Source organism: Melanotaenia boesemani, chromosome 8, assembly GCF_017639745.1.
Source record: "Melanotaenia boesemani isolate fMelBoe1 chromosome 8, fMelBoe1.pri, whole genome shotgun sequence".
Lineage (NCBI taxonomy): Eukaryota > Metazoa > Chordata > Actinopteri > Atheriniformes > Melanotaeniidae > Melanotaenia > Melanotaenia boesemani.
Window position 1 is genome coordinate 10,878,750 of NC_055689.1, and position 16,287 is coordinate 10,895,036.

General features: G+C 37.9%; 2 protein-coding genes across 4 annotated transcripts; both read left to right on the top strand.

Annotated features, from left to right (window-relative positions):
- The first annotated feature begins 91 nt into the window (after window positions 1–91).
- dad1 (defender against cell death 1) lies at window positions 92–4,624 on the top strand. Of its 2 annotated transcripts, none has more exons than XM_041991841.1 (3): window positions 92–410; window positions 2,475–2,612; window positions 4,404–4,624. In XM_041991841.1, exons 1-2 carry the CDS (start codon window positions 200–202, stop codon window positions 2,603–2,605), a joined length of 342 nt encoding a protein of 113 aa, XP_041847775.1. In that variant the 5' UTR covers window positions 92–199; the 3' UTR covers window positions 2,606–2,612; window positions 4,404–4,624. The 2 variants fall into 2 exon arrangements, with proteins under 2 accessions (XP_041847775.1, XP_041847774.1); XM_041991840.1 differs by having other exon boundaries at window positions 93–410; window positions 2,475–2,650.
- Window positions 4,625–11,060: 6,436 nt separating this feature from the next.
- On the top strand, window positions 11,061–15,238 carry pigr (polymeric immunoglobulin receptor). 2 transcript variants are annotated; one of them, XM_041993216.1, is made up of 8 exons: window positions 11,061–11,213; window positions 12,345–12,689; window positions 12,771–12,852; window positions 13,049–13,278; window positions 14,270–14,366; window positions 14,447–14,535; window positions 14,639–14,688; window positions 14,794–15,238. In XM_041993216.1, the coding sequence occupies exons 1-8, from the start codon at window positions 11,165–11,167 to the stop codon at window positions 14,875–14,877; spliced, it is 1,026 nt and encodes a 341-aa protein (XP_041849150.1). In that variant the 5' UTR covers window positions 11,061–11,164; the 3' UTR covers window positions 14,878–15,238. The 2 variants fall into 2 exon arrangements, with proteins under 2 accessions (XP_041849150.1, XP_041849151.1); XM_041993217.1 differs by having other exon boundaries at window positions 14,273–14,366.
- Window positions 15,239–16,287: the final 1,049 nt, after the last annotated feature.

A 16,287-nucleotide genomic window follows, 5' to 3' on the forward strand; every position in this document is an offset into this window, starting at 1 on the left:
CTATGTTCTGTGGTAGTCGACACCAGTGCCATTTAAATAGCTCGAAAGAGACGCCTCCTCTTTCCGGGGTACTCGGAATATTTTGTGAGCAACACCAAGTCCGCTTCCGGTTAAGGAGGACACGTCACTTATTCGACTGAGGAAGAGAACCCGTGCAAATCTCGCATTAAAGCTATAGTTTGTAAAAGAAAATCTAAGCATGTCGAGCTCGGTCTTGTCGGTTATTTCTCGGTTTCTGGAGGAATACACCACCACAACCCCCACTAGGCTGAAAGTGGTGGACGCATACTTGCTTTACATCTTGCTAACAGGAGCGCTGCAGTTCCTTTACTGCCTACTCGTCGGCACCTTCCCATTCAATAGCTTTTTGTCGGGCTTCATTTCATGTGTGGGCTCTTTCATTCTCGCAGGTAAATATCCAGATAATTATAAAATGTATTTTCCTGCCAATTGTACTATTTTTTGTCCCTCAGGTAAAGGTTTTCCCTCTGTAACTGGACTTGTGGCCTTTGGTCGCGCGTGCAGAAGCAAGCTAGCTAACCAAGCTAAAACAAATAATGACTTGTATTGTAAATTTTATTATTATTATTAAAAGCGTAATTTCAGTGTGTAGGGAGCCAAATCGGTTGACCAGTTAAATTAAAATGTACAAAATCACCAACTTGTACTTCACATTCATCCGAAGTCCGAAGATTTTATTTAAAAATTTTTTTAAAACCTTTAACGTCATGCACTTGCACCAGTGTGGTTCAGAGCAACAGCATTAATTAATGATAATAAAAATTAAAAATCTAAAGAGATCTAAAGAGAGCAGAGGGCTTCCATGTTTAGGTGCCTGGGAAGCAGTTGGGAGGGGTTAAGGACCTCTGTTGGCTCACTGGGGACTTGATCCTGAGTTCTCCAGACCTAAGACCACTGTTGTAACCACAAGGCAAGGCCAATTTATTTGTATAGCATATTTCATGCACAAGACAATTCAAAGTGCTTTACATAAAACATTTCAGCAGGGTGCAGAAAGCAATACAAGTGCATTAAAAAAAACAAAGATTAAAAGAAATGCAATTATTGAAATAAAAACTGAAGGAAGATGCTAAAATAAAATGGATAAAATGCAAGGAATAAAGTTCCAGTGTGGGAAAAGACAATATTAAAATATGATTCCAGCTTAAAAAAACCAGATGTAGATTTTGACTTCTAAATAAAAACTGTTGAAATGCAGCAGAGAACAGGTGGGTCTTTAACCTGGATTTAAATAAACTGTGTTTCAGCTGATCTAAGGCTTTCTGGGAGTTTTTTCCAGACTCTTTAAGGATTACATTTACAGCATACAGGACATAAATGAATAAATTCAGTTTTCAGAAACATAAAGGAATGGTTCCGCATGAAGAAAAAAAGGAAAAAAAGCGACGTGATGGCTGTGATAAGGTGCACCCCATCCCTCTGCCATATTACATCAGCATTAAATGTAAATAATAGTGGAGGAGAATCTCATTCTGACCAAAAAGTAAACTGGCTCAGATAAACAGTCTTTTAGCCATTAATTGATTCATAGTTCAAATAACATGAAGCAGTGATGAAATTGTGAAAATACAAGAGACTCCTGTCAGTAATAATGAGACATAATGATTCATGTTTGACTAGACTCGCATAATAACTTTGAATAGGTTGGTCGTAATCAGTTGGTTTTTGGGAACAACCATACATGCATGCCTCATACATGCCACATGTAGCCATGTGACCTGGAAGTGCTTGATCAAATAAAATTTTACGTATAAAGTGCTTTTCATGCACAAAGCAACACAAAGTGCTTTATATAATAAAACAAGTTATGCATATTAAAAAAAAAAAAAGAAAATGCCCTCACATCAGAGTATATAACAGCAATTAAAAAACACACACCTCATATTTTCTTTCACACATGAACCAATAAAAATCACATGTACACCCACCCCTACCCCATGCGGTCCAGGTCTATCCCTTCTTGTTTTCCTTTAAACTGCTGGTGGACCAAGTTGCTCTTTAGGCAGTCCTGAAATCTTTCTGCTGCTTCTCCAGTCTTTCTGTTCCAGATGATGAACCTTAATGCAACATGGAGTGCAGCTGACCACTGTATTCTTTGTTCTGCTCGCTTGGATCCACTGAGGTGAACCTGCAGTTGGCAAAGAAGTGGTTCTATTAAAAATAAGCCAATCTCACTGAGGCTGCAGAGCAGAACAAGGACAGCTGCTGTCAGCTGCAATCCAAGATGCTGGAATTGGGATCCACAGGAGGAGCGACTGATTATACAGACAGCTGAGCACATAGTTATTAATCTGTCATAAAGGCTTTACAGGGGAACACTATATTTTGAAAAAATAATCTTGTACAAAACAAACATCCAAACTGTTCAAGTAATCTTGAAAATGGTTAGCTCAAGTCCTACTGCCTTCGTTATGGAGTTAAAGATAACAGTGAGTTCTCTTTGTCTTTTTCAGTGTGTCTTCGCATCCAGATCAACCCTCAGAACAAAGGAGACTTCTTGTCCGTTTCCCCAGAGAGAGCCTTCGCTGACTTCCTGTTTGCTCACACCGTCCTCCATCTTGTTGTGATGAACTTCATCGGCTGAATCAGACGTACATCAAACTAAGATCAACCCCTAAACTTTCAGAAGGTTTATATTCTACACATTTTTTTTAAAAAGGAATGTTGTGTTGTGTACTGCTCATGACCTTAAAGAGATTGAATTGCTAAATTTTTGCTCAGCTTTTAAGAATCTTCAGCGCCCACTTGTTTCCACGGCAGCCCTTAGCTTCATACTTCTTATTATCTCTTGTTTTCCTCTGCATCAGAACATTTTTTTTATGTACAAAACAGTTCACAACAAGAATCAATACCAGTCAGTGCATGGAAATAATGCAGCAAGTATCTTTTAAAGACACCAAAAAAGATTATTCTTTCAGTGGGAAATGACCAGACATGGAGGAACCATACCTTTGTCCTTTGAGTGCTTTCAGTCTTTCTTGTTGTTGCCTTGTACAGGGCTTAAAAGTATTCCGGCACCGTGCCGGATCTCTGGCTTTTCACTATGATTCAGGAAAAAAAAAAAACTATGGATATAGTGGTTGAGACTTTGAATTGTAGAAAATGAATTTAACAATGAACAATGTTAAAGTCGGAAATTACACATATTCATCTTCGAAAATAAGCAGAACTTGCTGCATATATTTCCAGTGTTTAGCAAATAATGATATGCCACACTTCGTTTTTCTCCGCCGAGTTAACCTGTAGCCTGAACGTTATCTCCGAGTGGTCTTAAACGCACCATCCAAGCTGATGATTGTTTCACCAAAATCAGAAAAAAGGAGAGTAAATTCATGAAGCCAGGGAAAGACGTCCTAATTGACAATGGCCTTAGAACCAAATGGCGCTGGGCATGGATAGAAGAAAGGGTGGAGACGACAAGCTTTTTGGGAGCTGGTGCCAGAAATTAAGAGAGCCAGGTAGGCCTACTTGTTTCTGTGTTGTGCTCGAAGAAGCTGGTGTATGCAACTAGTGGCAAAAAAGTTCTATGACACCACGAAGGAGACCCCGGCAGCAGTCCAACAACAAAGTCGTTTGGCGGGAGCAACAGCCACAGCTGACGTAGCGGCCCTGGTGACTGATCCATGTTAAAAGGGAGAGGAGAGGAGTCAAAGCCCAACCAAAAAAAAAAGAAGAAATAGAACAGGAAAAAAAACATGTCAATGAGCTGTGGTGATTGCACTGGAGGCTTCAGTTTAGCAGTTCTCAGTTTCTGAAGTAAACTGTATTTATTTTCTATCCATTTCTTATGCAGGTTAATCAGGTCTTGGAGCATTTTAACCTTTTTGTTGCTGTTGTTAATTGAACTGACTTGTAGTTTAGTGTATTAAATTGCATTTGTTTATTTTGTATTTTCTATAACCTAATTTGATATTGTTTTGAACAAAAAAACGATGGAAATGTTGCAATTTAAAATTACAATGTTACCTAAAGTTCACTGTTGCTCTGTAACTTTTTTTTTTTTTGCATAAATGGCCCTTTACTAAATTAAATGATTGCTAAATGAATAATTTAAATTAATTAGCCTGACTGAGTTTCACATGTCCTTATAACATTATTACCTTTACTTTCTAAAATTCACATTTAAACAAACACAATGCCAAAAGTTGTTTGCCTATAGTGTGTATGCATCAGATCCGCTGCACCTCCGCTCCCCAGAAAAAAGTTCAGGCTCAGGCTTTTTTTACTTTAAGCCCTGCTTATGACCTTGTTGTCGGAGGAACAACTCCAGATAGAGGATGTTACAGGCTGCCTGACTGGAGTGCTTCTTTGTGCATCTAAGTCAATACTTTACTAACTCGAACATCACTAATCCAAACACTTCTTCCTTTTCCACCTTACAGATCATGCCAAGATATTAAAACTCCCCCTGCAAGACATGAAGCTGCATCGCTGTTTGGACCGCGTCCTCCCACCGTCAGCGCTGAATGAGATGCAGCATTTTTTCATTTGATGCAGAACATCTTTTTTTTTTTTTTTTTTTTTTACTGATGGTTAATTTTTTTTACGCTGACATTTGTAAAGCAATTCCTCTTTGCACTCAAATAAAAACTATAATTGTAAATGTGTTTCTGCCTATTGGATTTCTAGAAATTTAAATGAGTAGGTCTTGAGTTTCTCCACTTTCATTCAGATAAAAATGCTAGAGTTAACTGAGAAGCTGAGAAGTTTAGCCTTTTTAACCAAAATTGGTTAAAAAAATAATTTAAAATGTAATAAATTATAGTTAATATTTATCATAACGAATTTGCAGACATTAGGGATGGTTTAATGAAGCCCCGTGAATGTGTTGAGTCTTTCTGGCCAACTGCATTGCCAAAAGTGTGGAGACCCCACAGCTGATTTGGTAGAACTGACATCTGCTGGTCATTTAATGTCCAGCAGTCCTGTAAACTACATATTGGTGGAAATGTAAACACAATGATGCAACTATATTGTAAATCTATAAATATATTCAAATATGAATAAAGTTTATCTATCTATCGATCTATTTCAGCAGTTTAAAGTTAAATCTTAACTTATTGCAATGTATCATATACAATCATTCCCAAGCTGCCAATGTATTTTGGTTTTGTTGGTGCTGCATGTGTTGTATCACCTCAATGTTACCTGGACTTAGGCAGCGCATTTCTTGCATTTCCCGCGGCTTTTTCAGCAGCCGAATCACACAAGACACTCGCGTGAATCAGAAAAAACGGGGCCTCATTTGTCTTTGGTCACGTGATGTTCAGGAAAATAATATGGACTTCGCATCAGGCTTCATTTGGACACGCCCCCTTTACTCGATGCAGGCTTTGGGGCTTTTGTGTCAGACGTAACATCACTAGCAGACATCAACAGGCATTTTGTGAGATGTCACATCTTTACTGCACACACAGTCAGCTCTTGCTTGTGGGACCTCTGGCCTCAGTCTGCAGAAACTGAAATGCAGCCAAGTGTCCTCTTGGTTTTTAAACCATTGCATTTTGAACACGATGTATTAAGAAAAGACTTTATCTCCCACATGGCTCCATCAATATTGGTATAAACCTGCAAGCTTAGACTAGTCCCTGATCCATTATTTTATGTGAAATGAAATGTGCTGAAGCATAGAGCCCTGGGATTGGGGGAAAAAAAGTCTGGATGATGTTAAAAAAAAAACATACTGCATTCAATATCCTTGTTAAATGTGGTGTGATATATTGTATAAACACTTAAATTGTACAGATCTTGGGTTTATTAATGAGGGCTGCATTCCCATTAATTGTACATAAAAGAATTTACTCCGATTCATGCACTGATGCCTGTTATATTGCAAGTCTAATGTATGGGAAACAAATTCCTGGACTGTATTTTATAGTAAAAACAAAAGGATAAATTCCTCCTATTGCATAACATTGCATGTATTTAGTATCTGATAGTTTATTGGCTAATGAAAACCTAAGGCAATCAAAAAACGACAAATACAACATTTAAATGTTGTCAGCGTATAAAATGAGGCATATTTTAAGTTCCTGATACATTCATAACTCAGTAATCAAATCATATATTTAATGGAAGCACTGAAGACACCGCAGACCTCTGCCAAGCCACTGTCATTTGTTAGTTTTATTTATTTATTTTTTGCCAATGATTGTGTGCGTTAGTTTTGGAGTTAGAAGCTCTAATGGCAAAATTATCGCTATCTCCCCAGAGAAAAAGAATCCTTTAAAAAAATTCCTGTATTTATGTGGTGATTTGGATCATCCCCAAAATCTAACCAACTGTTCTTTATCCCATTTCTGAGATTTCCATTAAAATCCATTCATTGCTTTTTGAGTTATCTTGCAGGCAGACAGGGAGGCAGACGCTGCTGGATACATTACCTTCACCTTGGTGGAGGTAATGAGATGAAAGTAAGCAACAGCATGCAAATCACTGTTAAACATTAAACATTAAAGCACTGTTAAAAAGATGTTATCTGAGAAGCGATTTGAATGTGGATAGTCCTGTGTTGTCTCTGACTGAATGTGGGAGAAAGTTCCAAAGTGAGGGGGCTGCAGTGGTGAAGGCTCTGCCTCCCCAGGTTAGCTTGGTCCTGAGCTGGGGGAGAAGGAAGTTGGAGTCTGAGGAAAAGAGACTTTGGGATGAAGTGTAAGGGTGAAGAAGGAGGGGGCCTGGTTATAAAAGGCTTTGAAATTGATGAGGAGGATTTGAAGTATGATGAGGGATGGAAAGCTTGTGGAGGTTCTTAAGAACAGAGGTCATGTGGTCTGAGATGCAGGGTTGGATAAAAGAAGGCAAGCGGTTGTGCTCTGAGTGTACTAGAGTTTGTTGAGTTTAGAAAGCTGTTGCAGTAATCCAGTCAAGGGGTGACTGGAGATAAATCCCAAATATGGCTGACTAAAATCAATAAAACCTTAAACTATATAAAAACATTTCCTCAACTAGTGTTAAAAGCCAAGGGAAAAAAAGTGTGTTTTAAGGAGATTTTTGAAAACAGACAATGAAGAGGCTTTATGTTGGAAGGCAGCTCATTACACAGTTTCAGTGTTGCCAAAGCAACGTCTTAAGAGTGACCATGAGCTGTTGGTCAGTAGACCTTAAAAGCCCTGATGAGGTGTAGGGCTGAAGCAAGTCAGATAAATATGATGGTGCTAGATCATTCAAGGATTTATACATTAAAAGAAGGACTTTAAAATGGACTCTAAAACCAACAGGAAGCCAATGAAGTGAAGCCAGTCGTTCAGTTTTAACTCAGAGTCAACCTTTACGCCCAGACTAGTAACAATGGGCTTAACAAAGGGTGACAAAATATCCAGACATGCAGGGAGAGCAGCCGAGGAGCAACTAGGTACGAACAAAATTACCCCAGTCTTCTTCTCATTAAAACTCAGGAAGTTGGAGGCCAGCCACTCCTTCATGTCTCTAAGGCACAGCAGAACATTCTCCTTAGTCTTCTTTAATGAGGGATATATCTGGCAATCATTTGCATAAAAATGAAATGGAATATTATATTTACATAATATGGTCCCTTAGGGAAGCAAAAAGAAAGTTAAAATGAGAGGGCCAAGAATAGAGCCCTGTGGCACTCCACAAGAAAGGGGGGCCGGTGAAGACATAAAATCTTCAAGATTCACAGAGAAGCTTCTCTCGGATAAATAGGACTTGAACCATTTTAGGGCAGAACCTTGTATGCCAACATAGTGTTCCAAGTGTGATCATTAAATTTTTATGGTTGGCCATGTCAAAGGCTGCCATTGAATCTAAAATCATCAGTAGAACAGTCTCCCCAAAGTCTGTGGGCAGTAAGATGTCATTAAAACCTTTTAATAGTGCAGTTTCTGTACTGTGAGGGGTTTTAAAACCAGACTGAAAGACCTCAAGAATTTTGTTTCTATCTAAAAAGGCCTTTAATTGGACAAAACCACATTTTTTTTAAATTTTGGAAGAGAAAGGAAGCCCAGATAATGGTCTAAAATTAGACAAAGCTGATGGGTCCATACCAGGTTTTTTGAAAACTGGTTTTATGATTGCGTGTTTACAATCACTGGGCACTACACCAGAGGACAGACTGCTGTTTCTAACACTGCAGACATGAGGGCCAATCACAGGTAAGGCATCTTTAAACAGTGGAGGGGGCACAACATTCATTGATGAGCCTGATGGTTTAAGCTGACTAATAATGTCCTCTAACACCCTTAGGGCCATTACTGATAAAGCAGATCAGATTATGCTGTCTACAAGGTCCCTTGAATTATGGGATAACGCCAGAAATCAGGTAATGATCAGATGTTTGGTGTACATGTAAATGAAACAAACCTATCATGATGGAAATCTTTTAGTGCAGCTGTTTGTTCTAAATATGGGTCTTGGCATTGTGCCCTTCTGACTTTAATGCTTTGCTTGATGTTTAACCAAGCATGTCCCAAACTGTAACATACTCAACATCCAACTTACCTAATGTGCAAATATAATTTTCAGCTGTATGTTAGTAAAATATAAGAGGTCTTTGTGTTGCACTTTTGAGCTTGTATGTCTGCTGAGTGTAATTATTTTTATACTATTTAATAAAGTGTCTTAGAGTGTGTAGTAGGGTTACACCCATGGGCAACTTTATGAAGTATTCCCCTTCAGTTGCTTGTTAATAGCTAATCAATGCATTTAGGCATGTAAAGATGGTAATGATGACTTGCTGAAGTTCAACTGAGCTTTAAAATGTAGAAGAAAGGGGATTTAATTGACTTCAATTGGATCATGTTTGTCAATGCAGACAGGCTGGTCTGAGACAGCCATCTCTAGGATTTACAGGGAATGATCGGGAAAAAAAAGAGTCAGTTGTCTGGATGAATATCCCTTGTTGATATCAGAGGTCAGATGAGAATGGACAGACTAGTTGGATATGATAGAAAGGCAACAGTAACTCATAACCACTGGTTCCAAGCAAGATTTGCAGAATACCATCTCTGAACGGACAGCACGTCCAGCTTTGAAGCAGATGGGCTACAGCAGCAGAAGACCACACCAGGTGCTGGTCTTGTCAGCTAAGAACAGGAATCTGAGGCACCAATGCACACACACTCACCAAAACTGGACAACAGAAGATGGAAAAGCGTTGCCTGGTCTGATGAGACTCAATTTTTGCTGTCACATTCAGATGGGATTTGAATTTGGTGTAAACACCATGAAAGCTTGGATCCATCCTGCCTTGTATGAGTGTTCCGGGCTGGTGGTGTAGTAATGTGGGAGTTATATTGCTAACAGACAGACAGACAGACAGACAAACCATCTTTAATGAAAACACAGCCTCCACCTTGGTGGATGTAATGAATACTTCAAAAGCATATTTGTTATCTGTAAATTCACATATGGGTGTTTGATTGGTGATTTCACATATGGGTGATTGCAGGACATCGTAACAAAGTTAATGATGAGGTAATGATTCGGTACTTTTTAAGTACTCAGTATGAGTTTTCACTTTACTCAGAGGCCATAAAAAGTTAATGACTGGTGAGTTAATGATGAAGATCTGTAGAACTGTTGATCAAAATTAGTCTTTTAGCAAATAGTAAAAAGGAGTTGTTACAGATTTGCTACTGTTCAGTTAATTTGAATCACTCACCAGAAAAGAAGTAAGATAAGGAATAATTAATTAATCATTACCAATTTAATGATTAATTAGCAACTGGTCTGTGATTGACCAACTGACCATTAAGTAATCATTCAGTAAGCATTAGCCAGTTTATCATATTTCACGGGAACGCAACGCTCAGGTAATCATTAATTGCCTGGATAGTTAAGTTGGCAGGCCATCCATCTCCCATGCGGTCGACCTGAGTTTGAATCCCACAGGGACGAATGATAACACCTTCTAGTTGGATCTTTAGGCAAGACCCTTAACACTACTGCCTAACCACCTTTAGATGTAAGTCACTTTGGAAAAAAAGCATCTGCTAAATGACTGTAGAATAGAATAAATGAATCATTAGCCCCTGATTTGCTCCTCATTAGTTGCTGAGTAACAAAGCAAATTTTACAAACTTTTACCAAAAGTGATACAAATCAAACATTATTTTAAATGGAGATCATTCATTATCACTGAGATTTAACTTTAAAGGCAAAAGGCCTTAATGTTGTGGGAAATTGGCCAGTTCCAATATTTGATACATCCAAATTGTACTGGTGGATTCATGTAAAGCACAAAACACGAGTTAATAAGTAGAAAAAGAGAAATTCATGAACTGCATGTAGCCTGTTAGCCAGAGTGTTGCCATTATTACAAACAATGAAGAAATGAATTATGCAGCCACAGTAATAAAACCAGACATTAGGAGGCATCATGGTTCTATTTTGTATGATTTACATAGAAGCAAGTTTGCCAAACATGACTCATATTCAAGGTGGAGCTTCTAAATGATGCCAGACAAACTACCAGTCAAAGGAAAAGTTAACCCAAAATAAAACATTTTAGATCTTATATAACAGAAATATAAGGCAGACTTTCACAAATCTGAAAGAATGCTGAGATATGAAAAGGAAATAATTAGTTTGGAACATCAGATTGACTTGACCATATTTTTTTTAGAAATAACAACTGAAGAGCGAAGGGAGCGATTTAAGGGGAACTTCGTTTTTGTTTTTAGGTTAGTGACACTTTAGATATTGTTTATTGTCATTACATAAATCTTATCCATCAGCTTAGAGTCAGTTCATATTCTTCCCCTGCTAATCCATGCATGCCTCAGTCATATTTTCCCCCAAGAAGATTATTCCAAAAGCTGAGTGTCTGACAGTGTTTAAAGATGAAAAAAAATCTTCGATTATTTTAAAGTAACACAGCTGTTTTTTATTTTTTATTTTACAACTTTTCACACATTTGGAGTTAAAACGTTGTTTAATCCGCTCAGTTTATTTCCAAAAACTCAGAAAAATGCAGCAAATTCAGCTTATTGGAATTTTTTTTTTGTTAAACGTAACTCAGCACTGGAAACAATCTGGCACTTACACAGTTAACATCTGGAACATCTGGATCCAACTTACAGTCATGTGACCAACAGGAAATCCGACATTGCGGAACTTTGAGTAAGTCTGTGTTTGCGCTGGGCAGAAAAATTCATCAAATAAACCACAAACCTGAAATTGAAACATGTCCCAGCTCTTCATACTCACCCTCAGCCTGTTACCATGGATCCCAGGTATGACTACTGAGGTCATCTAATTACAAAAGCTGTCAAAAAAACATTTGCAGCTACAGATAATTGTAGGGGGAAAAAAAAAGATGATTAATGTTGCTGCCTCCTCAATTTATTATTGTATTTTTGGCAAGTGCTTTTACTACAATGTAAGATGCTCTTTATGCCTCACTTCACTTTACTATTGCAGTACTTTGCTGTATTAATCATATGGTGAAGACAGACTTGAAAGGTTGATAAAGCTGCTGTTTTCTGCAGGAGCAAGAGAGAGATTTAGTGTTTTTGTAAATCTTCCAAGCTTTCATTCTGTTTGCCCCCTGGCAGCATTATGTTTAATGTTTATTCTGTCAGGCCTTTGGATTCCTTTGTATTATAAAAGGATGATAAAATTTTGGAATATAAAAACTTAAAAAAGGGAAGTTAACTCTTGTAGATTGCTATATTTTGGTGTCTTTTTGGGTCATTGAAGGACAAAAAAGTTCCCTAAAAGTTAGTAACAAAATAGATTTTGCTTCATTGTTTTTTTTTTTTTTTTTTTTTTTTTGGCAGTCAGATTAATGATTTACTTTCCTTTCAGGTCAATAGAGGACAAAAACAGTCCTATCCCAAAAAACTGCTATAATAAAAACAGAATAATTTGCTCAGATGTTTTAATCATCTTCAGTCCTAATGAAAAATACCAAATATGTAATCATTCAAATTATTTTAACCATTTAAATGCCAGTTTTCTAACACAAGGTCACTGTTTTCATGAACCAGAGGGACGAAAAAGTCCCAGTGACTCCCATTAAAAACATATATTTTCATTTCTCAACCATTAGAAAATATAAACCTGCATCCTCTAATGTGAGTGTTTTATTTTAGAAAAAAAATAGTAAAATTTTTTCATTATGACATGGTGCCATTTTCCCATTATAGGCCTATGTTTAAAACACCTGCCCTTACTCAGTAGTAAAACCATTTAAAAAAAAGTCCCAGATTACCTGCAGGACCGTGCTAAGTAACTCAGGAAATTGACATGAAAAATGTGGCTATTCCTCAAAGCAGATAAAAGCAAGTGTCTTCTATTCTGGTTGTGGCAACTCTTAAAGCATAAATTAGTGCTCATCTTTCATCATCTCCACTTTCTATCAGGGGTCCTCTGTAAGGTAACCACAGAGACAGAGTTCACAGTTCTCGAGGGTCAATCCCTCACGATCCCGTGCCACTATGAGCCTCAGTATGCCAGCTATGTGAAGTACTGGTGTCATGGGAGGACGAAGGAGTTCTGCACCAGCTTGGCTCGGACCGATGACCCCCTCATGATCAATCCAGCTGAGGAGAAAGTCAGCATCTTTGATGACCCAATCCAGCTGGTGTTCAGTGTGACCATGAACAACCTGAAGGAAGAGGACTCAGGATGGTACATTTGTGGCGTGGAGATTGGTAACATGTGGAGCGCTGATGATATCGCTTTCACAAATGTTAAAATCATTCACGGTAAGTAATAGAAGGTATTTTTATCTGATAAGTCCCATCTACAAAGATAGTTTCATTACATTTTCATGATATTTTTTGCAGGCATGTCAGCAGTGAACAGCAGACTGAGCGGAGAGGAGGGAAGAAGTCTCACAATCGAATGTCTCTACAGTGAAAGATACAGGCATTTCTATTTCCTTTGGATCAAAATTTCATTATTGTGCTAGTTTTAGAGTTTCCCACTACACCAGCTGCTCAAAGAGCCCCGGTCACATCAGGAAACTTCAAGAACATGATTATTTGTAGGAAATTTTATCATTAAAGTCAGCTGTTGTTGGACCGTCAGCATTCACTGACTCCCCTCTGACTGCTGCCAACAGACAAAGTGAGAAGAAGTGGTGTCGGAGTGGAGACTGGAGATCCTGCCTGTCGACCGGTTCTGAAGGAAGCTACGAAGACTCCTCAGTGGCCATCAGAGATGACAGAACTAGGTCTTTCACTATAACGTTTAAGAAGCTGCATGTGAAAGACACGGCCTGGTACTGGTGTTCTGCAGGGCAGCAGAAGATAACTGTGCATGTGCTGGTCACACCACGACCCACCACGACCAGTAGGTTGAAAAAAAAAAAAAAAAAAAAAAAAAAACTAAAAAAGTGGTTTGCGAGTGTATATTGAAATATGCCATAATAATAGTCCTCCAACCACAATGTGTTACTTTTAAAGGCATTTAGTAGAATAGATCTGTTAAGCCAAATGACTCTTACCAGCAATCTTTAGTTACTCTTACTTAGTGACATTTTGTCAGTAAGGGAGACAACATGCTTGTCTCATTATTCCAGTAGTCATGGTTTTATTCTGAATCATGTAAAGTAGTAACACCCCAGAGAATTTCTTTCTCTACTTGGGATTACTGGAATGAAATGATCTTTAAGGCATGTCCATCTTGGCTTCATGTCTTACAGCAGATGGCTTTGTCATTATCATTACACAACAAGTAGCTTTGTGCCGCTTTATTGTTTTTTTTTTTTTTTTTTTAAATATTTTATACTTGACTTTTAAAAGGTTTCACATTAAATTTCTCGATGTTACAGTTAGACACATTTCACACTGAGGGAAAACGGTCCAAATTAAAAATGTAACATAATGATAGAACTATATAAAAAGTTAGAGAATCTCCAAAGTTTCTGTCTGAACGGAGCAAAGACCTTGGTTACCTCTAAAAATTTTATTGAATCTTCCTCTGGTGTTTTAAAAATGGTGTGAAAAGTTGGACCGACTGAAGTGGTCAGTCATTTCAGCAGTCTGATCAGTGATATTTATACAGGCTCCCTGAAGGTCTGATTAAAGTACAGAGAAGTGCACCCTTAAAATACATTTATTTGTTCTAAGCCAAGCTTTCATTGACAGTCAGACTTGCCTCCTGAAACTACTAAATGTCACTTAAATTTGTTGAAATCAAACAGTTGAGTGCATCAAATATATTTAGTTTGCATAGCAGGGGCTTGAATACTGATGTTATGTTGGATGCTGTATTGTGAACATGCATGTGCTTGCAACAATGTGTAATTTTTCACTTCTATGTTTAATTTCTTCATCTACAGCAGTACTGTCTGTGACATCTCCACCAGTACCAAGTCATTCTCTTGCACACATGCCTCCACCCAAACCCATCACTAAAGAGTCTTGGAATAGTCAAAGGTAAGCGTGAGGAACCTTCTCATGTCATGTGTTTAAATGGCTGTTGACTCCTTTTACAGACTGCTTTCTGTCTGTTTCAGTCTCATGTTGGCATCTGTGACAGTGTGTTTGTCGGTCATTGTCCTTGTGGCTTTGGTTGTATTGGCAAGAAAGCTGTGGAAAGTGCACAGTAAGGATTATTCATCTCTTTTTTTCTAACATGCATTTACTAATCATGTAAAAAGCAACAAATACACTAAGACAATTTGATAATTATCACTTTCCATTCCTAGAGAAAGATCCACTGATAAGAGCGGTTGGAGAGATGAAAGCTAAATACAGTGTACGTCCACATTACGTACATTTTCAAACATCCTGTCAGATAATATTTAATAACAGCTTTATGTAGATTTTCCCTCCATGCTCATGTTATGTTTGTCTCCTGCAGGGTTATTCAGCAGATACAGCTGATCTGCAAAATGGAACTGTGATTTTCCTCAACAAGGATTCTCAAGATGTACACATGTACTAAGATCCTTCTGCACAATGTTTCATGTTATTCTTTGTAACCGAATGTAATTTTTGTGTTAATCTACTGCACATGCCTTCCCTTGTTAGGGTTCTGTTTATACTTTATGTTCATACTACACAGTGTTACACTTGCGACTGAGACAGTCTGAAGAGCTCACAAAGCTATCTACATTAAAAATGTTCATAGGATTGTTTTCTTCAAGAAACAGATGAGACAATGAGAGCTGACTTGAACATAAATTTTCAGTTTGATGTACCACTGTGTGTTTTGCACAGGGGAGTCTTCTACTCGGTGTGACATTTTAATTACAAACAATACTCTTATTCTGTTTCCAGTTTTGACTCAATAAAAATTCCACCTTCCACGCTTGTCACTACTATTTATTAAATACAGATTTCTTTGTCTTTCATGCACCATTTTGCACTGAAAAATATTCTTTGTGAATTTCAGTAACAGATTTAGTTGACTGGCTTTTGCTCTTTTTATTCACATTTAGAAGATGCAAGACACATAAATATAAGGTAAAAAGAAAAGTTACAAGTCTGAAAGAAAGTTAACGAAACAACAAAAAGTTTCTATCTTTTAGGTGGTTTTTGTTTGTTTGAAAGAAGACTTATGGGTATAACGAGGAATGAAGACAGGTTAAATTTTTCTATGATCTACATTAACAATGTGCATCAGAACATCATGGGGTTTTAACATATTTAAAATAATATTATTTATTGTTGTGACCTGTTTCACCTGGTTTTTCAATGCCTCCAGTCACCTTTTGACATAATTTGATCCCACTTGTTTTATCTGAAACTGGTACTAAATGCTGACAAAACAATTGGTATGTTATTCTCTAATAACTAGGAAGGGGCCTGTAATCTTCCCTTCCATTAAAACCGCACAGGTTACACATATTGAGTTTGTGGTCTTTTATGAATATTTAGGCATTTTAGTTGATAAAAGCTTTCTTTTAAGTTCCACACTGAATAGCTTTTATAGAAGCTGAAACTAAAATAAGGTTTCTTCTTTAGGAACAGAGTGTATTTTAAATTTAATGCCAGGAAAAGGCATGTTCTCTTTCATAATATTCCGCTCGATGTCTCACTATGGGATGCAAGCCTCTCTGCAGCCCTCAGAAGCATTAATCTCATTACGCCAACCCTGATTGGCTGATGAACGTGTGAATGTATCCGTCCGCATCATGTAGTGCCATCTGCCTTAAATAGCTCATGCGGACGGACCAACTCATTCAAAAACCTCTTCTCACTCGGAGCATATCTCGCGTCCACGGCTAGCTAGCTTAACTGCTCACAGGCTGATCCTTCGGCTTCGGTCGCCGAGCGCTACCTAGCTTGGACTCTTGGCTCTTTGGTCACACCAGACCACAGTGCTTCCTTGCCCCTCCACGGTTCGGTCGCA

Excerpts from the sequence above, each read along its gene's own strand:
- dad1 (XM_041991841.1), top strand. The coding sequence starts at position 200 with ATGTCGAGCTCGGTCTTGTCGGTTATTTCTCGGTTTCTGGAGGAATAC. Across the intron at positions 411-2,474 it reads GGGCTCTTTCATTCTCGCAG|TGTGTCTTCGCATCCAGATC; the intron begins GTAAATATCCAG and ends TGTCTTTTTCAG.
- pigr (XM_041993216.1), top strand. The coding sequence starts at position 11,165 with ATGTCCCAGCTCTTCATACTCACCCTCAGCCTGTTACCATGGATCCCA. Across the intron at positions 12,690-12,770 it reads AAATGTTAAAATCATTCACG|GCATGTCAGCAGTGAACAGC; the intron begins GTAAGTAATAGA and ends TATTTTTTGCAG. Across the intron at positions 14,367-14,446 it reads GAGTCTTGGAATAGTCAAAG|TCTCATGTTGGCATCTGTGA; the intron begins GTAAGCGTGAGG and ends TGTCTGTTTCAG.